At 40.0% G+C, this 22,726-nt stretch overlaps 1 protein-coding gene across 1 annotated transcript; it reads right to left on the bottom strand.

The window, feature by feature from the left end:
* Positions 1–21,623: 21,623 nt before the first annotated feature.
* On the bottom strand, positions 21,624–22,361 carry LOC308430357 (sororin-like; the record flags this gene model as incomplete). Its single annotated transcript, XM_080929500.1, has 1 exon — positions 21,624–22,361. The coding sequence occupies one exon, from the start codon at positions 22,359–22,361 to the stop codon at positions 21,624–21,626; it is 738 nt and encodes a 245-aa protein (XP_080785626.1).
* Between the last annotated feature and the right edge of the window lie 365 nt (positions 22,362–22,726).

Here is a 22,726-nt window from a genome sequence, read left to right on the forward strand (position 1 = left end):
CATCAGAAAGGAAAAGACTTTTTAAATATGGCTGCAACTAACTAAATGCCCATTCAAGGGAGCATTGTGCAAATAAGAATGCTTTCATCAGTTTTTTACTGCAGTGACAAACACCTGAGAAAGCCAGCCGAGGAAAGGACATGTTTGACTCATGGTTTCTGTCCTCGGTTGACCGCCTTTGGGGTTCCAGGGTCTGTGATACTGGAAGACATCATGACTAAAGATAGTGATGGTGACCATGAACACTGAGATGCTGGAGATGAGACTCGCCCTTCAAAGGCATACTTAGCAGTGTCAGCCAGCATTCACTTGAAGTTATAAGAAGATTATTTGCATATTGAACGAGTTGATTTCTTTTTGTCATGGAAACAAATTGAAGATAATGGTTGTTTTCTATGCAAAATGTGCCCAAAGGCTCTTGCATTGAAGACCCAAAGTCTCTTGACTAAAAGGTTGGTGTCAGCTTAAGGAAGGGACTGGATTATGAAGGGTCTGACATCAATGTTGGATTCACAGTTTGATGGTAGTATATGGAGTTGGTGGAGGATATAAACAACACACACACACACACACACACACACACACACATACACATGAACAAATACAAATAAAATAAATCTTTAAAAATATATTAAAGGGGAGGCCTGGTGGTACTCACTACACGGTTGTCCTGCAGTAGGAGCCATTTAAATGTTTAAGAATGTGGTGCAGAGATGGGAGATAAAAAGAAGTGGAATCGTGTGGACATTCTGAAAGCAGGCATTATTGAAAACGTGAGGGTGAAGAAAAAGGCTGATGGAAGTAGCTGCCCTGCCACCAGAGGCCATGATGAAGTCCCAGCCTGAATTGCTGCTGAGAGCCTCGTGTGGGTCTACAGACATGGCAGCAGTAGTAGAGCTGGTCCCACCCCTCATCAGCTGCAGTATTCAGAAGACTGAGCACTGCATGGAGCCTGGGCAGTACGGTAGAGCTGACTCTGGTAGCATAGGTGTGGTCAGTCCAACCTGAGGGTATGAGCATAAAAGTGCTCGCCCTGCCATTTGTCCGCTGAGCAGAGACATGGGCAAGTGAGAGATCGACACCCCCCTTGCCCTTACCACCTCTGACAGGCAGGAGAGCTGGCCTGAGGTCATCAGAGTGGGAGAGATGTCCCTGCCTCTCAAAGGCTGCAGAATTCTAGAGAATAGGTACTGTAACTCACCTGGGTAGTAAGCCAAGGATGTGTGGGTTCTGAGTCAGGTAACCTTAGGGTGTGACCATGAGAAAGCCAGTCCTACATGGTGTCAGCAAGTGGGAGATCCTATTTCCTCCCTCATCCCTTGCCGTCAAGGGCAGGCAGAAAGCTTGCCCTGGAGTCATGAGAATGGGAGAAATGGCCTTCTCCCTCTATGGCTCCAACACTCAGGAGAGTGGGCCCTGTACTTTGGCCCTGGTAAGAGGAATTGCTTGTGAGCTGGCATGGGGCTGGGACATGAAAAGAAAGAGCCAGTAAGCTGACCAGATAAGCTACATTTCAGGCCCAGATCCAGGGCTTTGAGTTGGCCCACCCCTACATCTACGTCATGAACTGCTGGAGCTACTCCATGATCCACCCTATACTGGAGCACATAGAGGGTCAGGTACGGCAAAGTCAAAGCTGCAAACTTTTTGTGACATCAGGATATGCAAGAGGAGTTCCAGTGAGGATCCAGTAGTAGGAATGAGTAGCAGAAGCCAGAGCCCTCAAACCAGACTAACAAGTCATTGCATGAAAGAACACTTGCAAGTAAAAGTGTTTAGACAAAAGGGTATACTGTGGAACAAACTGTGACACAGTACAGCTTCCATGAAAAATGGTTTTTCTGGTGGTGGCAGCGGTGGTATTCAGGGTTGAGTTTTGGTTTTAGTTTAGTTTTAGATGTTTTTTTTTCTTTTTTGGGGAGGTTACAAAAGCAGAAGGGGGATAGGAAGGAAAAGGGAGATGAGTAGGATTTGGATACATGATGTGATATGCAAGTCAGAAAGTATCAATGAAAAGTTTAAAAAGGAAAACATAAAAGCAATAGATAGATAGATAGATAGATAGATAGATAGATAGATAGATAGATAGATAGATGATAGATGATAGATAGATAGATAGATAGATAGATAGACAGACAGAGAGACAGACAGACAGACAGGCATAACATGCACACACGTAATGTAATCTGTCATCAAAAAAATTTCCTGACTGTTTATATTTTACATAGTTATTTTTTCTTTTTTATTGGGTATTTTCTTTCCTTACATTTCAAATGTTATCCCCTTTCCCAGTTTCCTCTCTGAAATCCCTAATTCTATCCCCATTCCCCCCTGCCTCTATGACAGTGTTCCCTACCCATCCAAATTCTCCCACCTCCCCACCCTGGCATTCACCTACACTGGCATATTGAGTCTTCAAAGGACCAAGGACCTCTCCTCTCTTTGATGCCTGGTAAGATCATCCTCTGCTACAAATGTGGATGGAGCCATGGGTCTCTCCAGGTATACTCTTTAGTAGATGGCTTAATCCCTGGAAGCTCTTGGGGGTCTGGTTGATTGATATTGCTCTTCTTCCTGTGGGGTTGCAAATCCCTTCAGTTATTTCAGTGCTTTTTCTAACTCACTTATTGGTGACCCCCATTCTCAGTCCAATGGTTGCTTGAGAATATCCAACCTTGTATTTCTCGGACTTTGGCAAAACTTCTCAGGAGACAGCTATACCAGGGACCTGTCAGCATGCACTTCTTGACAACCACATTTTTGTCTGGGTTTGGTGACAGTAGGATGGATCCCCGCAGTCTCTAAATAGCCCTTCCTTCAGTCTCTCCTCCAAAGGTGTCCCTGTATTTCCTCCTGTGGATATTTTCCCTCTTTAAAGGAGTACTGAAGCATTCTCTCTTTGATCTTCCAACTTCTTGAGCTTCATGTGGTCTGTGGATTATATCTTGGGTAATCTGAGTTTTTAGGATAATATCCACTTATCAGTGAGTACATACCATGTGTGTTCTTTTGTGATTGTGTTACCTCACTCAGGATGATATTTTTTAGTTCCATCCATTTGCCTAAGAATTTCATAAAGTCTATGTTTTAATAGCTGAGTAGTACTGTATTGTGTAAATGTAATATATTTTCTGAATCCATTCTTCTGTTTAAGGGCATCTGAGTTCTTTCCACCTTCTGACTATTATAAACAAGGCTGCTGTGAACACAGAGAAGCATGTGTCCTAGTTATATATTAGACCATCTTTTGGGTATGTGTCCAGGAATGGTATAGCTGGGTCCTCGGGTAGTACTATGTCCAATTTTTTGAGGAACTGCCAGACTGATTTCCAGAGTATACATACCAGCTTGCAAATCCACCAACAATGAAGGAGTGTTCCTCTTCCTACACAACCTTGCCAGCATCTGCTGGCACCTGAGTTTTTTATCTTAGCCATTCTAACCCTTGTGAGATGGAATCTCAGGGTTGTTTTGATTTGCATATCCCTGATGACTAAGGATGTTGAACAATTTTTTTTAGGTGTTTCTCAGCCATTCGGTATTTCTCAATTGAAAATTCTTTGATGAGCTCTGTCCTGAAAATTTTAAGACGGTTATTTGATTCTCTTGGGTTTAACTTCTTGAGTTCTTTGTATATATTGAATATGAGCCCTCTATCAGATGTAGGGTGGGAAAGATCTTTTCCCAATTGGTTGTTGTTTTGTCATATTGACAATGTCCTTTGCCTTATAGAAGCTCTGCAATTTCATGAGGTTCCATTTGTCAATTCTTGATCTTAGAGCATAAACCATTGGTGTCCTGTTCAAGAAATTTCCCCTTGTCCCTATGTGTTTGAGTTTCTTCCCCACTTTCTCTTCTATTAGTTTCAGTTTATCCAGTTTTATGTGGAGGTCCTTGATTCAATGGGACTTGACCTTTGTCAAAGGAGATAAGAACAGATCAATTTTAATTCTTCTACATGCAGATATCCAGTTGAACCAGCATCATTTCTTGAAAATTCTGTCTTTTTTCCAATAGATGGTTTTAGCTACTTTGTCAAAGATTAAGTGACCACAGATGTGTGGTTCATTTCTGGGTCTTCAGTTTCATCAAATTGATCTACCTGCATGATTTTGTACAGACACCAAACAGTTTTTATCATAATTTCTATCTAATACAGCTTGAGGTAGGGTATTGTGATTTTCTCAGAAGATTTATTTTTATTGTTGAGAATAGTTTTTTTTTTTTTTTCTATCCTGGGTTTTTTGTTATTCTAAAGGAATTTGAAAATCACTCTTTCCAATTCTATGAAGAATTTAGTTAGAATTATGATGGGGAATGCATTGAATCTATAATTTGCTTTTGGATAGATGGTCATGTTCACTATATTAATCCTGCTAATCCATGAGCATGGGAGATCTTTCCATCTTCTGAAATCTTCAGTTTCTTTCTTTAGACAATTGAAGTTCTTTCATACAGATCTTTCACTTCCTTGCTTAGAGTCACACCAATATATTTTAAATTGTTTGTGACTATTATGAAGGGTGTCATTTCCCTAATTTTTTTCTCAGCATGTTTGTCCTGTGAGTAGAGAAAGGCTACTGATTTGTTTGAATTAATTTCATATCCAGCCACTTTGCTGAAGTTGTTTATCAGCTCTAGGAGTTCTCTGGTCACTTAAGTATACTATCATATCATCTGCAAATAGTGATATTTTGACTTCTTCCTTTCTAATATGTGCCTCTTTGATCTCCTTTTGTTGTCTAATTGCTCTGGCTAGGACTTCGAGTACTATATTGAATAGGTAGGGAGAGAGTAGACAGCCTTGCATAGTCCCTGATTAGTGGGATGGCTTCAAGTTCCTCTTCATTTAGTTTGATTTTGGCTGCTGGTTTGCAGTATATTGCTCTTACTATGGTTGGGTATGGCGCTTGAATTCCTTATCTTTCCAAGACTTTTAACATAAAGAGGTGTTGAATTTTGTCAAATGCTTTTTTATCATCTAATAAGATGATCATGTGGATTTTTTTTTAGTTTGTTTATATAGTGGATTACAATGATGGGTTTCTTTATATGAACCAGCTCTGCATCCCTGGAATGAAGCCTACTTGATGATAATGAATGATGTTTTGATGTGTTCTTGGATTTGGTTTGTATGCGAGTTTTATTAAGTATTTTTGCATCGATGTTAATAAGGGAGATTAGTCTAAAGTTCTCTTACTTTGTTGGGTCTTTGTGTTGTTTAGATATAAGCCTAATTGTGGCTTCATAGAAGGAATTGAGTAGTGTCCCTACTGTTTCTATTTTGTAAAATTTTTTGAAGAGTATTATTAATACTTCTTCTTTGAAGGTCTGATAGAATTCTGCACTAAATCCATCTGGTCCTGGGCTTTTTTAGTTGGGAGTCTTTGTATTACTGCTTCTATTTCTTTAGGAGTTAGAGGACTGTTTAGATGGTTTATCTGATTCTGATTTAACTTTGGTACCTGGTATCTGTCTAGACAATTGTTTGTTTCATCCGTGTTGAATATAGGTTTTTGTAATAGTATCTGATTATTTTTTTGAATTTCCAATGTCTCTGTTGTTATGTCTTCCTTTCATTTCTGATTTTGTTAATTTGAATACTGTCCCTGTGCTCTCTGGTTAGTCTGGCTAGGGGTTTATCTATCTTGTTGATCTTTTCAAAGAAACAGCTCCTGGTTTTGATGATTTTTTGTATAGTTTTTTCTGTTTCTACTTGGTTGATTTTGGCCTAGAGTATGATTATTTCCTGTCTTCTACTCCTCTTGGGTGTATTTTATTCTTTTTGTTCCAGAGCTTTCAGGTGGGCTGTCAAGCTGTTAGTGTATGTTCTCTCCAGTTTCTTTTTAGAGGCACTGAGAGCTATGAATTTTTCTCTTAACACTGCTTTCTATGTGTCCCATAATTTTGGGTATGTTGTGCCTTCATGTTCTTTAAATTCTAAAAGGTCTTTAATTTCTTTCTTTATTTCTTCCTTGACCACGTTATTATTGAGTAGAACAATGTTTGGCTTCCATGCATATGTGGATTTCCTGTTGTTTTTGTTGTTATTGAAGACCAGTTTTACTCCATGGTGATCAGATAGGATGCATGGAATTATTTCAATCATCTTGCATTTGTTGAGGCCTGTTTTGTGACCAGTTATATGGTTGATTTTGGAGAAGGTACCATGGGGTGCTAAGAAGAAGGTTTATTCTTTTGTTTTAGGGTGAAATGTTCTATAGATGTCTGTCAAATCCATTTTGTTTGTAACTTCTGTTAGTTTCATTGTATCTCTGTTCAGGTTTTGTTTCCATGATCAATCCACTGATAAGAGTGGAGTGTTGAAGTCTCCCACTATTATTGTGTGTGGTGCAATGTATTCTTTGAGCTTTAGTAAAGTTTATTTTATGAATTTAGGTGCCCTTGCATTTGGAACACAGATGTTCAGAATTGAGAGCTTATCTTGGTAAATTTTTCCTCTAAGGAATATGAAGCATCTTTCCTTACTTTTTGGTTAACTTTTGGTTGATAGTAGATTTTGTTTCTTGGGACCATTTGCTTGGAAAAATTTTTTCTAGCTTTTTACTCTGAGATAGTGTCTGTATTTATCACTAGGCTTCATTTCCTGTATGCAGCAAAATGTTGGGTCCTGTGTATGTATCCAGTCTGCTTGTCTATGTCTTTTTATCAGGGAATTGAATTTATTGATATTAAGAGATATAAATGAATAGTGATTGTTATTTCCTGTTATTTTTGTTTTTAAAGGTGCAATTATGTTTGTGTTGATATCTTCTTTTGGGTTTGTCACAGAAGATTACTTTCTTGCTTTACCCAGGGCATCATTTCTCTTTTTGTGTTGGAGATTTCTATCTATAATTCTTTGGATTTGTGGGAAAATATTGTCTGAATTTATTTTTCTCATGGAATATCTTGGTTTCTCCATCTATGGTAATTGAAAGTTTTGCTGGGTACATTAGCCTGAGCTGGCATTTGTGTTCTCTTAGGGTCTGAATGACATCTGTGCAAGATCTCCTAGCTTTCATGGTCTCTGCCAAAGTCTGGTGTAATTCTAATAGGTCTGCCTTTATATGTTACTTGCCCTTTTCCCCTTACTGCTTTTAGTATTCTTTCTTTGTTTTGTACATTTGGTGTTTTGACAAATTATGTGACAGGAAGAATTTCTTTTCTGGTCCAGTCTTTTTGGAGTTTTGTAGGCTTCTTATGTGTTTGTGGTAATCTCTTTCTTTAGGTTAGGAAGGTTTTCTTCTGTGATTTTGTTGAAGATATTTACTGGTTCTTTAAGTTGGCAATCTTCTCTCTCTTTTATGCATATTATCCTCAGGTTTGATCTTCTCTTTATGTCCGGAATTTCCTGGATGTTGTATGTTAGGAGCTTTTTGCATTTTTCGTTTTCTTTGACTGTTGTATTAATGATTTCTATGATCTCTCTGCCCCTGAGATTCTCTCTTCTATCTCTTGTATTCTATTGGTGAGGCTTGTATCTATGATTCCTGATCTCTTCCCTAGTTTTTCTATCTCTAAGGCTGATTCTCTTTGTGATTTGTTGTTTTTATTTGTAGGTTGTACTGAAGCTGTTAGTATTTTAATGTAAATTCCACTTCCCCAAGAAGGGCTGGTTAGTCATGTGACTCCAACTGAACTTTCCCATTTTAATTAGTAAAATAAAGGAAAGCCAGTGACTGGGCAGGATGAAGGAAGTAGGAGGTCAGAATAAGGTATGAGACAGAAGGGGAAGGGGAAGATCCTGGCAACATGGAGCTTCCCAATGACCAGCTAGACCCAGGTAATATTTATTGGTTTTAAAAAGCTTTGAACAAGTTGGGCCGTGTTGGTAGCTCAGACCGGGAGCCAGAGGTGCGCGTGGCTCCACATCAGGGTCGGGCCTGAGGAGTGAGACCTCAGGGCCGGTAAAGAGATAAACCCTTTTACAGTTTAATATTTACTGCAACATCTATTTCCATTTTTAGATCCTGGAAGATTTTGTCCAATTCCTTCTCCTGTTTGGTAGTATTCTCTTGTATTTCTGTAAAAGCGTTATTCATGTCCTTTCTCGAGTCCTCTATCATCATCATGAAATATGATTTATAATCCAAATCCTGCTTTTCAGTTGTGATGGGATATCCAGAACTAGCTGTAGTGGGAGAACTCCGTTCTGATGATGTCAAGTAGCCTTGGTTTCTGTTGCTTTTGTTCTTGTCTTGCCTTTTGCCATGTGGCTCTCTCTACTGCTACCTGCCCTAGCTAGCTATCTCTATCTGAAACTGTCCTTCTTGAGATCCTGATTGTGCCAGAATTCCTCAGAGTCCAGGTGTCTCTATGATCCTGTGATTTTGGGATCCTGAGTGTGTCAGAGCTCCAGGGATTCAATCTGCCTCCGAGATACTGGAGTCTCAGTGTAACCCAGATCTTGATGTCTTTGGGCGTGTCAGAGCTCCAGTGCTCCTGGGTGGGTCCAATCTCTTGAAAGTCAAACTTCTTTTGTGATCCTGTGCCTGTTAGTATACCTGTGTTCCTGTGGTCCTGTGGTCCTGTGGTCCTGTGCCCCTGTGATCCTGTTGATCCTATGGTCCTGTGATCCTATGGTCCTGTGATCCTGTGGTCCTGTGGTCCTGTGGTCCTGGATGTGCTAGAGCACTTGTGTGATAGGCTTCCTCTGGGTGTTATGGGATTGGGTGTAGGTAGCACCAGCACCCAAGGTCTGATGGGGGCTCAAGTTCAGACCAGAAGGGACCCAACTAGTTACTTATTTTTTAACTTCACTCCAGAAATGCTAATCATTTTAATTAAGTAACCATTAAAATAATGATTTAACATAGTTAAACAGATATTATTGAGAGTGATTTAATTAAAGATAATATGTTTTTAAATTAATTATGATTATTATTATTTGTCAAATCTTATTGAAATTACTTCCATATTGTCCAAAAAACCATTGTCTTATAAAATACTGTCAGCTATTACAAAATTTTTAAATTTTTAATGGTGTTAAACTTTTAGAAAATTAAAATCAATTCCTTAAAATATGGTATTTTCATTTATGTCTTTGAGTCAATTTTGTTTAAGTCATTACTTTTCAATAACTATCTTCAATTCTTACCCTCGTTGTCCACCATTTTGGGTGGGTAGAACCTGGAATTACAAATGACAAACAAAAATTGTTTGTTAATTTAAAAATCTCTCAACAGGCACATGCAGCCGCTGTGCATATCCTATTGTCCATTGGTACCTACAGACTATGATCTAGAGAAAGGAAGCAGATCGAATAAAAGTCCCCCTTGTTTCTTTTAACAACACCCCTTCCCTGCTAAACACTTTCATTCTGTAAAACTGACCGCAGGTACAGGTCATGGAAGCAGCAAACCTTTGCAAGTCAGTTAACACGATTCTCCCAGAAGCCCTCCTGCTTCCTACACCAGAAGGCACTGTCAATTTATGATGCCAAGACAGGCATTATCTTCAAACATTACAATACTAGGTCAAAAAAAAATTAAAGTTGTCCTCTGGGCTCTGGATGCAGGTGATCATGGGACAAAGGCTTATTGCTCTTGTAGGCTGTTCTGTCGCAATTCTGATGAGCAGATCTCAAGTCATAGGCGTGTCTTTTATTAAACTATGGTTTGTTTGTGTGTATTTTTTCTTTGTACATACCTGTCCTATATAGGCATATCGTATCTGATAGTTCTATTGCTCAGGTGCAGATATAAGGGTCACAGTTTTCAACGTCAAGGAGCATCTGTTGAGAAGGAGATGAATGTCAAGCGTTTTAATAAGCCTGTGCACATTGTTTCAGGACTGCCTCATGTGACTCATTTTTTTTCACCTCCTCAGCAATAGTGTTCGATAATCCATACACCATCTGTACTTAGGCTAGCAGAAGTGTAAATCAGCTGTGGAGCAGAGTGCCCACTGGGTCCCATCCAACAGTGGACAACCAGACTAAACTATACTCATGACACAGAAGGCAACAGAAAGAGAGAAAGCAGTGTGTCACACACCCAAGCAATGCTATTCTTCACGATACCTAAGGTGCTCATCTATATGAAGCTAGCAGAGGAGATCTTAGGACTGGCAATTACTTTGAGGATTTTGAAAGTGAGTGCATAAAAAAAATAAAATAAATGAATAAACAAGATGTCGATTTCCAGCCACCAAATAGGATATTTATATGCACCAAAGGAAAGTAAATTTTTATGGAATTGCTACTTAATCTTTGTCCAAGCAGAATTCAATCAGGGCAAGGTGCCTGATCAAACTGTCGTGATGATCTATTGAAGTTATAAATGTGACAATTCCCAGAGCAGAAAGAGTAGTCAACTTTAAACAACCTATATGAGTATACAAATAATGAACAAAAACAACAACAAAAAGTTATTCTATTTTGGAATATGTGGATTATATTTTGATAACAAAAAACAGTTTTAGGTCAATAAAATCCCATGGAATATGTGCCTGCATGTTAATAGGCGTGTGTGTGTGTGTGTGTGTGTGTGTGTGTGTGTGTGTGTGTATAGTTTGTCAGAAAACATGTTAAAAAACCTGGGTTGAATTAAAGGATCAGTAGTAATGGATCAATAATTTATAAGGAAATACTAAAATAATTAAATACATAAAATTTGGATGAAAACAATGATGGTATATTCATATTATACAATATCTAAAATGTATGGGGTTTGATATAGAGGATATCTTAAATTATAAGAACGATAAAAAAGGTAATCTTGATAAAAAATCAAAAATAGAGAACAGAAGGGGAAACATTTTATAGTGTGTGTCAGTGAGAACTGGGGTTTTATGTACACTCCCACCAGTTCAGAGTGCCAAATTATTTCTGTTGAATGCTTCCAAATTAGCATCTGAAGGCACCAGAAGGAGAGCATGAGTCGCTGAGCTGCCCTGCCCTGGCATCCTTCATGTTTCAAGTGAAGGGGGAGCAAAGACATGTGTTTAGTCTACTGTGACCAGTTTCCAGTAGCACATGGAGTTATGACTTCAAATCCCGAATCACATGTGTCCTTTGTCTCTAAACTTATGTATAAAGAGAAGTGTTTTAAGTTGATAGTATCTTGAATTTCTTTTTCAACCAGATAAGAAAGCTACACCCCCCCCGAAAAAAAGAGTCATGCCCCCCCCAATTTAAAATATAAAAGGTAGTTTTGCCAAGAAAGTCTTAGGTTTTAACACATATCAAAAGGTTGGGGAAATAATGAAATCCAAACAAACAAACATTAAGAAAGAAACAAATCTTTAGTGAAAAAGAAGGGACCCTAGACTGCAGAGAACAAAATATGCCATGAGAAAGAGGTAAAGAGGAGAAAGAAATAGAATTAGACATTACTTAAGGATTGTTAAGACCCAGGTGTGGACACGTGCCACTGAGGACAATCATTTGGAAGAATTTCACCTACAGGCTTAATAGGATCCATCTGCCAACCTTTGCCCACAACTACTCCCTAACAGAGGAAGTGATGCCCCCAGAGCAAAATATTAGATTGTCCCAGAGTGTCCTGCAGTGTCTTCAAGTGCAAATCTCTCTCCAAATGCATTGAGCTGGAGGAGCTAGGAAACAAGAAGAGAAAACTGTCATTGAAGGAACTGAGGGAAGTTGAAGAGTCAAAGAGGACAGACTGATAGAAACACACACACACACACACTTGTGTACACATTTGACCATCCCTTTAGTAAGCAAACCTAAAAAACAAGCAAACAAACAAAAATCTCTCCCAGGTATCCTGTGGTTTCTTCAGCATATAGAACTATAGTCATGTCAAGGCTGAGGTTCAGACAACTGTTCTTCTACAAGAGGTCATCCAAGGTTCAGAAAGCACAGTGCAGAGACTGAAATCAAAGAAAACTCTGCAGAGCCCTCAAACACGGCCAGCTGCTGCATAGCAGAGAAAGCATCCCATCATCCCATAGCTCTAACGGGAGGTAACTCTACCTTGAATCCTGTGAATATATCTGGAGTGTTTTCCACACTCAGATTCCAAACGCTGTAATTGGGCAAGTCCTGACTTTATTTTATTTTATTCAAGGTTATATTAAAAGAATATTCAAAAAATATGTTATTCAAAGTATTTAAAGACATTGGAATAACCAAATTAAATTGACTTTGAAAAAAGAGAGAATAAATACAAATCAGCATTACCAAACCCGGCCACTATTGTTGATGCCAAGAAGTGCTTGCTGACAGGATCCTGATATGACCATCTCCTGAGAGGCTCTGCCAGAGCCTTACTGATACAGATGAGGATGCTTGCAGCTGTCAGACTGAGCATGGGGACCCCATTGGAGGAGTTAGGGAAGGAAATGAAGGAGCAAAAGGGGTTTGCAGCCCTGTAGAAAGAACAACATCAACCAACTAAACCTCCCAGAGCTCCCAGGGACTAAACCACCATCCAAAGAGTACACATGGAGGAGCCCACGACTCCAGCCACATATGTAGTAGAGGATGACATTGTCTGGCATCAATAGGAGTCCTTTGGTCCTGATAAAGCTCGTTACCTCGGTAGAGGGGAATGCCAGGTGTTGAGATGGGAATGGGTGGGAGAGGATGCATCCTCATCCTCATAGAAGCAAGGGAGTTTGGGGGGACGGGGAAAAGGGGTAACATTTGAAATACAAAAACATAAAATATCCAAAAAATTCTGTTCTCTTACTTAGAATATCTGCATTGAAAATGCTACAAATGGGAGCCAATGTGGTGGCTCAGTGAGTTGAGGGACTTGCCACCAATTTTGACACCTTGACAGTTCTGTGGTGGAAGATGAGAAATTAGACTCTGAAATTGCCCTCTTTCTACCAGACTCAAACAGACAGGCCCTCCTGCCCCAATAAAATATAATTAAAATTAAGTGTACTTTCAAAACTGAAGCAAATGTTATTTCATTTGTACAAAATGGCTTGCAAGCAATGAAAATGTTAGATGACAAACACAAAAATAAAAATACACAAATAGGGAGCTCGGACGAAAGCAGTCCATAAAGCCAAGACCCAAATTGCCCAAGTGTTGAAATGATCCCACAGAGAACATGAATTGACCATGACTGGCGTGGTAAGGGATACAGTGAGAATAGTGGATAGAAAGCAAGAAGACCTGGGAAAACTCAGCAGAGATACGAATCAATATGGAAATGTTGCACAGGATGCCTGTTCAGTCCAGCATCCCACTCTGAGGTACCCACAGTACCATGCCTTCATTTCTCAGATACCTTCCTACTGGGAATGGAGCTCTGTTGCTGAGTTACTCTATTGGGTCCATGCATGCATTTATCACGAAAAGTAGATTAGACACGCTGTGTGACAACTACTTTTTCACAAAACAAATAGGGTACTGACTAAAAAGAAACTTTACTTGGAACAATCATAATAAAATGAATTACAAATTCACAAGACGGAATCACAGAAAACGATATGCCAGAGCAGAATATGGGTGAGCCTGTGGGCCTGAGGGCTGATCAATAAACCGTATCCACACCGACTCAAGGAAGAAGTCGGAAAAAGCTAAAATGAAAGAGAACAGAATCAAAACAACCCTGAGATTCCACCTCACACCAGTCCGAATGGCTAAGATCAAATCTCAGATGACAGCAGATGCTGGCGAGGATGCAGAGAAAGAGGAACACTTCTCCACTGTTGGTGGGGTTGTAAACTGGTACAACCACTCTGGAAATCAGTCTGGCGATTCCTCAGAAAATTGGACATAGTACTATCAGAGGACCCAGTTTTTCCACTTCTGGGCATTTACCCCAGAGACACTCCAGCATATAATAAGGACACATGCTGCAACATGTTCATAGCAGCCTTATTTATAATAGCCAGAAGCTGGAAAGAACCCAGATGTCCTTCAGTAGGGGAACTGATATTGATACAGAAATTGTGCTACATTTACACAATGGAATACTTACTCAGCTATGAGAAACAATGACTTTACGAAATTTCTAGGCAAATGGATGAAACTAGAGAATATTGTCCTGAGTGAGGTAACGCAGTCACAAAAGAACACACATGGTATGCACTCACTGATAATTGGATACTAGCCCCAGAAAGCTCTGAATACCCAAGAAACAACTCTCAGACCCTATGAAGCTCAAAAAAACGGAAGGCCAAAATATGGAAGTCTCAGTCCTTCTTAGAAAAAAAAAAAAGAAAGAAAGAATTTAAATGAAAAAATATGTGTATTCTTCATATATTATTATGTAACAAATTTTGTGAGCAATAATAATATTTTATAAAATATACTAATTTAAAAAAGAAAGAAAAAATGTCTGACATAGTGGGACAAAGGAGAACAAGAACAGAATATCTGGAATAAAACAGATAGTAGCTATAATTTGATATGCATATAATTGAGGACTGCTAGGATCAAAAGGAAGGAGGATGATAAACCATTAGACATAATTGCTGTAGGGTTTGCAAAACTGATTTTTTTTAAAAAAATCAAAGTATAGATTCATGTAGCTCAGCAAATCCTAAATAAGATAAAGACTGAAAAGCAAATGAATATAAACAAGATTCAAAAATCTCTAGGCACATGATAATGAATTGTTTGAAACCCAAAACCAATCAGCTTAACTTAAACCACCCATGGAGTAAACACACACTACACAAAAGTGGAAAACGGCTATATCTTCAAATGGTGTGTGTGGGGGAGGGGGTGTGTGTGTGCATGTGTGTGCATGTGTGTGCTTGGGTGTGAGTCTGTGAGTAAGTGTGTGAAGGAGTGTGTGTGTGAATGTGTATGTGTGTGGTTGTTTGGGTGTGTGGGTGTAAGTGCACATGTGTGTATGTCTGCCAGTCTGTATATGCCCGATCTCCCAGTGTCCAGAAGAAGATAACAGATTCTCTATAATGGATTGCAAACTTCCCAACATGGTGTCCAGAGCCAAACCTGGGTCCTCAGCTAGGACACTGTCAACCACTGACTCATCTCTTCAGCCCCGTGAACACTATTTGTTACTAATGAGCATAAAATTCTCAAGAGAGATTATAGAGACGGGGAAGGGTATGTGCCCAGTTTGAGTGGGAAGATGGTAAGCCTGTAATTAGATCTCTCATTATCATACTTGCACTTCTGGACAGGTGCTCAAACACAATTTTTATTTGAATACCCATCACTGCTAATGTCTGTGTCACAGAAGAGAAGGCTAAAGGGAGACTTGCAACCTAGAAGCTCAGGGGGTTCTTTCCTGGCACTGTTCTCAGATTCTTAGGCACTTGAATACTCAGACTGGAGTCACCCCCTGACCTCATGTCCTAGCCCCATTTAAACTCTGTCATGATTAAAAACACTCTGACCAAAAGCAGCTGAGGACACAGGGACTTATTTGGCTTATACTTTCAGGTAACAGTTGATCATTTAGAGAGGACCTGACAGGGATTCATCCAGGAGCCTGTGGCAGAACCCTGGTGGAAAAGTTCTTTCTGGCTTACTTGGAGCTCTCTTACATGGTCCAGCGCTCTGACCCAGAGATGGTACCACACACAACTGGCTGGACACTCCCACCTCAATTATTAATCAATTATTAATCAGGACGATTTCCCACAGACAAGGCCCAGGCCAGTCTGATCTAGGCAATCCCTTGGTCAAGACTTCTCTGCTGACTCTAGGCTGTGTTAAGTGCATCTATAGAGACAACTAAAACATATGCCTGAAGTCATCTGCAGAGCAAGGAGGAAGGAAAGAAAAGACATTACAACCAGCTCAAGAACAGAATGAATTGTCTGTTCATTTAAATGAAAATGCCCCTCATAGGCTAATTTATTTGAACAAGTGCTCTCCAGTTAGTGATACTGGTTAGGAGGATATAGCCCTTTAAGAGGACTGCAGACAGGCTTTGGGAGTTTATAAAGAGCTTGCTGGCTCAATCTCTCTCTCTCAATCTCTCTCTCTCTCTCTCTCTCTCTCTCTCTCTCTCTCTCTCTCTCTCTCTCTCTCCCTCTCTCTCTCCCCCTCTCTCTCTCCTCCTAACTCCCTCTCTCCCCCTCATTCCCTCTTTCCCTCTCCCTTTTCTTCCCCCTCCCTTCCCTCTTTTTCTCCTCCACTTCCCCAACAACCCTCCTTCCTATATAAAGGCAAATATGATCAGCCAGCTTCTCACTCCTGGCCTGTGCTATCTTGCTGTTCTCAGGACTCTGCAGTCTCTTCTTCAGGAACTGTAAACAAAATAAACTCTTTCCTCCCTAAGTTGCCCTTGGTTATGGTGTTTTATCACAGCAACAGAAAAGTAACCAATAAAGTCATCCTATGTAATGCATACTCCATGTTAAATGCTTACTCTTAGCTAATTATCTTCACTCTTGATATGACCCATTGTAAATCTGTTTGTTCAAACTTCGTATGACTTTTATTCACAACAGAAATTTAGTACTACAGTTTAACTAATAACTCTTTCCCTTTCCCATACTTGTAGAAGATGTTAGCATTAATCACAGACATCTGTTGCGGTAAGCAGGCATAGCTTCAGAAATCTTTCTCACCACAGAGCCTGTAATAGTGACTATCAACTAAAGAAGGATGGTGGGAATAAGCAACCATGGGCCATTGTGTTGCTGCGATCTTGCCTGGTGGAGATTCTATAGTCACCAGTAAAGAGAACCATATTTATGACTTAAATAGAGGAGTCAGGAGTTCAGAATCATGGAATTAAAAGCATCATGGAATCTCCAAGCTTGTGTGAGTTAAAATGAATTATGATGTGCTTGGATTTTTTCCAGTGTATTTGAAGAAATGGGCTTTAAACAAACACTCATTGCTGTTTGCAAAGTGCATTTATTAGACCAGTTTTAAGAAACTAGGAGGGGGTATACATGTTTTGTGAAGCAATGCACAATCTTGAAACTAGTTCAAATGTCTGGAAATACTTTAAATATCTTTGTTCATGATATAAAGAATTGAGGCTTAATAATTATTTCTTAAGAACTATTTCTTCGTTGGAAATGGAATTTTTATGTGAAGAGATTTGGGAGACAGAATTTCTCTATAATTCAGATGGTCCTGGAATTCCCTATGTAGCTCAGGCTGTCTTCTAATTTATGGTATCCCCCTGTTTTGGCTTCCCGAATTCTGGGATTACAGGTTTAAGTCACCACACCCAGATTTAAAGGTAGGGATTCTTCTTATTTATTTTTAATTTAAATCCTTTTCAGAATTTTAAACATTGATAATATGGTCATATTGTTTCCAGCCCCTCCTCCTCTATTCACAACCCTTTCCGTGCCTCCTACACACAATTTCTCAGGGTTCCTGACATCTTATTCTTTAACTATTGTTTTTATGTGTATACTCAAGTATGTCTATGAATACAGCCTGCTAAGTCCACTTAGTATTGCTCATGTGGATCTGTGGTTAGGACTGACCACATGGGATGGGGAAACCTATTATGGTGCTAATCCTTAGAGAAGACCAGTGGTCCTCCTCTCTCTCCAGCTATGACTGGCCTGTTCATGGAGGTGGGGAGTAGTAGGTGAGATTTCTCCATCCACTTGGCATGTTGGCTGGTGTCATCATTGTGTCCGACTACTTATTGAGGCAATCATAATTGTAAGATTTCGTGGGCATAAATATTCAGTAGTTGTGTAGACTAGGTGGGAAAGTCCAATATAATTAATGGAGAATAATGAGAAAGCAATACTTGGTCAGGAAAAGTATGATATCTTCCACTTGTATGTTTTAAATAATTTTGCAGCGCAGTGTGAGTCCAGGTAGGAGATGAAGGAGGAAGCATTCTTCAGTCCTTGAGCAAATATTGAGAGAAGACTCTCTATTAGATGAAAGTAAATAGCTCAAAATATTTCAGCTCCAGAATCTGGATCATAATACATAGCACTATCGTGACTCATGAAATTAATATTTACATGTTTCTCTTGCCTTGCTCACCATAAATTGAATCTTAATGCAGTGAATTCAACTTAAATGGGACACTCTTCTAATTTCTAATAGTCCCCAGAATGGTTTTAGTTCCTAAGCTTTTTAAGATATAATTAAAAATTTGTAAAATGCATTTAAAAATACATAAAATAATAAGTGCTGAGCCTTTGGACAGACAAACCCCATATATTCAGCTGCCTTATAGAACGTATCAGTACTTGTTTGGTACCTTTTACCTGGGTTTCATCAGCTGACTATACAACCAGCATCTGATCCCTTTCACTTGGGTTTCCTGGCTCACAATCCGTATTCCTCTCTAAATGCCTACACAATAATCTATTTATTAGGCTGAGATTTGACCAAAATGATCGACTCTGTATGATCTGTTTGGTTTTTTTTTTTTTTTTTTTCAGTTGCCTGGTTTTCTCCACATTCTCAAAGCATTGATCTGCAAGTTCTACAGATGTATTTTCAAGGTTTACCAGATGACAGATTGCTATAGTTTGATTCAAAAATGTCCACTATTGGCCTGTATTTTAATTTTTTTAAAGAGGGATACTATGAAACCCAGACAGGCCTCACATTCGCCATGTGGCATAAGATGACCTTGAACTTATGATCGTCATAACCCTGCCTTTCTATTGCTTGGTATTATAAGAATGAGCAAGTACACTCAGTTTACAAGCTAATGTTTTAAATTCTCAGTTCCCACCTTTGTCTCACCTTTGAAAGCCATGGATCCTTTAGGAGATGGGACCTAACTGGTAGACGTATTTAGGTGTAGATATTTGGAGCTATGCTCACTCATTGTTCTACCCTAGATTTCTCTACTTTCTGGCCAACCTGGTGTGAAGAAGACTGGGCATGCTCCCAGTACTATGACCTCTGTCATGCCTTCCTCATCACTATGGGACAATCCCTCTAAAATCCCGATCTCACAAGTCCATCCTCATAAGTTGTTTCTTCTATTTTATTGAATATTCTGTGTATTTACATTTCAAATGTTATCCCCTTTCCCCTCACTCCCATACCCACTCCCTCTCTACTTGCCTTCATGAAGGTGTTCCCTCTCCCAACCACCCTCTCGAACTCAGAACCTTGGCATTCCCCTACACTGGGAAAATGAGTCTTCACTGGAGCAAAGGCCTCTTCTCCCATTGATGCCAGACAATGCTATCCTCTGCTAAATATGCAACTGGACCCATGAGTCTCTCCATGTATGCTCATTGGTTGGTTTATTTTGTCCCTGGGAGCTCTGGAGGGTTTGGTTTGTTGATAATGTTGCTTTTCCTATGGGGTTGCAAACCATTTCAGCTCCTTCATTCATTCTAGCTCTTTCATTGGGGTCCTCGTGTTTAATCCAATGGTTAGTTACAAGCATGCTCAGCTTTATCTGTATGACTCTGGCAGAGCCTCTGAGAACTCATCCATATCTGGCTCCTGCCAGTAAGCACTTCTTAGCATCAGCAATAGTGCTTGAATTTGGTGGCTGCATATAGGATGGATCCCCTGGTGAGGCAGTCTCTGAGTGATCTCTTCTTCAATCACTGCTCCTCTATTTGTCCCTTTATTTCCTTCCATGAGTGTTTTGTTCTCCCTTCTAAGAAGAACTGAGGCATCCACATTCTGGCCTTCCTTCTTTTTGAGCTTTATAAGATCTGTGAATTGTTTCTTGGGTATTCAGAGCTTTTGGAGCTAGTATTTGCTTATCTGTGAGTGCATGCTACGTGTGTTGTTTTGTGATTGGGTTATCTCACTCAGTATGATAGCTTCTAGTTCCATCCATTTGCCTAGGAATTTCATAAGGTCATTGTTTCTAATAGCTGAGTAGTACTTCATTGTGTATATGTACCACAATTTCTGTATCCATTCTTCTGTTGAAGAACATCTAGGTTCTTTTCAGCTTCTGGCTATTATAAAGAAGGCTGCTATGTACATGGTGGAGCATGTTTTCTTGTTAGATGTTGGAGCTTCTTTTGGGTATGTGCCTAAAAGTGGACTAGCTGGGTCTTCAGGAAGTACTATGTCCAATTTTCTGAGGAACTGCCAGAGTGATTTCCAGAGTGGTCGCACCAGCTTGCAATCCTACAAACAATGGAGGAGTGATCCTCTTTCTCCACATCCTTGCCAACATCTGCTGTCACCTGATTTTTTGATCGTAGCATTTCTGACTGGTGTAAGGTGGAATCTCAGGTTCTTTTGATTGCATTTAGGAGTACTTGTGTCTGGCACAGGTGTCTGATAAGCTCATAAGCACCCGAGAATAGAGTACAGGGACTACGGCTTTCATCATAGAGACCCCTGAGTCACATGAGACCAGACTGTCAGTAGGTTCTTCAGAACAACTGAGAAGAAAGAGAATTTCCTGTTTTAATAAAATGCCAAAGTGGGCAAGCTGAAATCTCTCACCAAAAAGTGAAAGGACATTAAAACATACACACTTTTAAATCATGTTTACCTGACGTTAATGTTAATTCAGGAGTGGGGCCATAGCCAAATGCTCAAGAACTTGCCTACCATTTGAAAAGTCATCAGATTCATTCTACTCTCAGCAAATACTAATAATATATATTATATAATATATTATAATAATAAATAATATCAATATATTATAATTTAGATAATGTATTATTATAATTATGAAAACATTCACAATTCAACTATGACACCAAGTTTTGTTATTCAAAATTTTAATTTCTTTTTTTTTTTTTTTTTTTTTTTGGCAGACTTCTAAAGTTTATTTGAAATCAAGCCACCTTTCCCTTAGGCTGCACATTCGTTCCTCAAAGGTCTGTAGTGAAGGTAGCAAGCAATTCAGCATGGTCCAGCCGAAGTTCACAGAACAGAAAGACAGGTCCTGCAGGAGTGTCCCACTGAATCCATCCTGGTATACCAGGCTCTCCCGTGGGTTCTCATTCCCATCAACTTGCAAATGTCGGAAGTCCAATGGCCTTTAAACCATAACTTTTACCATAATTGAGAGGAGGTGGTAGGCAGGAAGGAACCGCAGAAACCATGACATATCCACTTTTGTTCCCAACAACCCCCTGGGAATGGTCTCAGGTGAGAACAATAGTTAAGCTCACAGCAGAAGCTGCCATCAGGGCTCCAGCTGTTTAGCAGGTGAGAGATGTGACAAGATGTCCTGAGCTGAGACCATGCAGCTGTGTTTAAAGAAGCAGATGTGGGTGAGGAAAGAGCTCAAAGCAGAGACTGTAAACCTTATGTTGGTGCATCTGAGGCCTACACTATCAAGTGTACCCATTTTGCTGAAAGCAGCAGTACCCCATTCACCAATGTCAACAGTAGACACAGACCAGTTGCTACATAATAGTCACTGTTCCCCCTCCTTTCATATCCCAGACTTCACAGACTCAATGTCCAGACCCTCCCTCAAGCATTTAACTGTCCCCCGGCCTCTAAGTCCTCTCAACTCTACAGAAACAAAGCAGAACACAAACCCTCTTTACTGGCTGGTGGCTTGACGCAACAGCAGAGACAGCCCATGGCTAAACCAGTTTCTGATAGTTGTGGCCTTAGAGCAAAAGCGGCTTCTCATCCCCAACACGGCAGAGGTAGAAAGTCCAGGGTAACTAGACACAATATAATAAGAGGCCAGGAACACCTTTCTGGGTAATAAGGCTAGTAAAGAGGACTCCATATATTCTGTTCTACTCAAAGGGCACAGTATGTACATGAAGAGCCAGCCAGTTCACCCTACTCAATGATTGGCATCCCAGTTCATCTCATTCAATCAGAAGATCAAACTGCTCAGCAGCTTCAAATTCGCCTTCATGGCCATAGCCCACTTATCCAGCTCTGATTTCGGGATCGCAGTGACCTTCTTCTTTCGTTTCTCTTTCACAACTAGGGGAGAGATTCCAGGGAGTGTTCTATCTGGAACCAAGTGCTTCAAAGAAACCTTTGGGGTCTCAATTAACTTTGAACCCACAACAGGTGAGACTCCAGGCAAGTCTTCAGGTTCCTCAAAGCCAAAGGATCGGCGGCCAGGGGTGGAGGTTGAGGCATGACCGAGGGTCTGTAGCCGACTATACGACCGCCTGACTTTCTGAGACATTTCCAAATCTCTGGTGTCCAGCTCCTCTTCTCCAGAACCAGACTCAACCTTCTGAGTGTACAGCACAGGGGTGCTGGAGGGAGTGCCAGGGACACTACAAGTCTTGAAGAGGTCCTCTTTAGTGGGTTCCTTGAGCGGAGGGTTGTTTTCTTTTTCCAAGATAAAAGAGATCCTTGGACTCCTTCGAAGTGGTGTGTGGACATCCGGGACCTCTACTGCATGAGCTACAATCTTCTTCAAGACGATGGCCTTTCTGACTGGGGCAGATGGAGTTATCTTTGGCCAGATATCAGGGAGCGTGTTCGGAATATCTGAGCCAGATTTTCGCTTGGACGACTTTGAAGATTTAGTAAGTAAAGTCCTGGGCCCAGACCACTGGGCGGCCCCTCCGGATCGTGTTCGCTGCTCCGACATGTTTGTGGTCGGGCTCAGTCTCCGCAGTCGCCTACTCCGGCTCGCGCCAAACGGGAAGTTTGTGTCTTCAAACATTCAAATTACCCGCCTGGGTAGGGAGAAAGCGGAAGTCCAAAATTTTAATTTCATATTCATTGCAATAACTCTTATAGATATATTTGTATATAAATGTTGGCACATATATTACTATTTTATATATATACATATATACATAATATATATATGCATATATACTAATTTCATGATCGTCAAGTCATTGTATTCATCTCCTAATGATATTTTAAATGACATGAAGCTCAATGTGTAATGTGCTAATAATGTACATCCATCAATGGCCCTTGTGAGTAGCCAAGATTGGGTTATCA

The sequence above is a fragment of the Micromys minutus genome (genome assembly GCF_963924665.1).
Source record: "Micromys minutus genome assembly, chromosome: 15".
Lineage (NCBI taxonomy): Eukaryota > Metazoa > Chordata > Mammalia > Rodentia > Muridae > Micromys > Micromys minutus.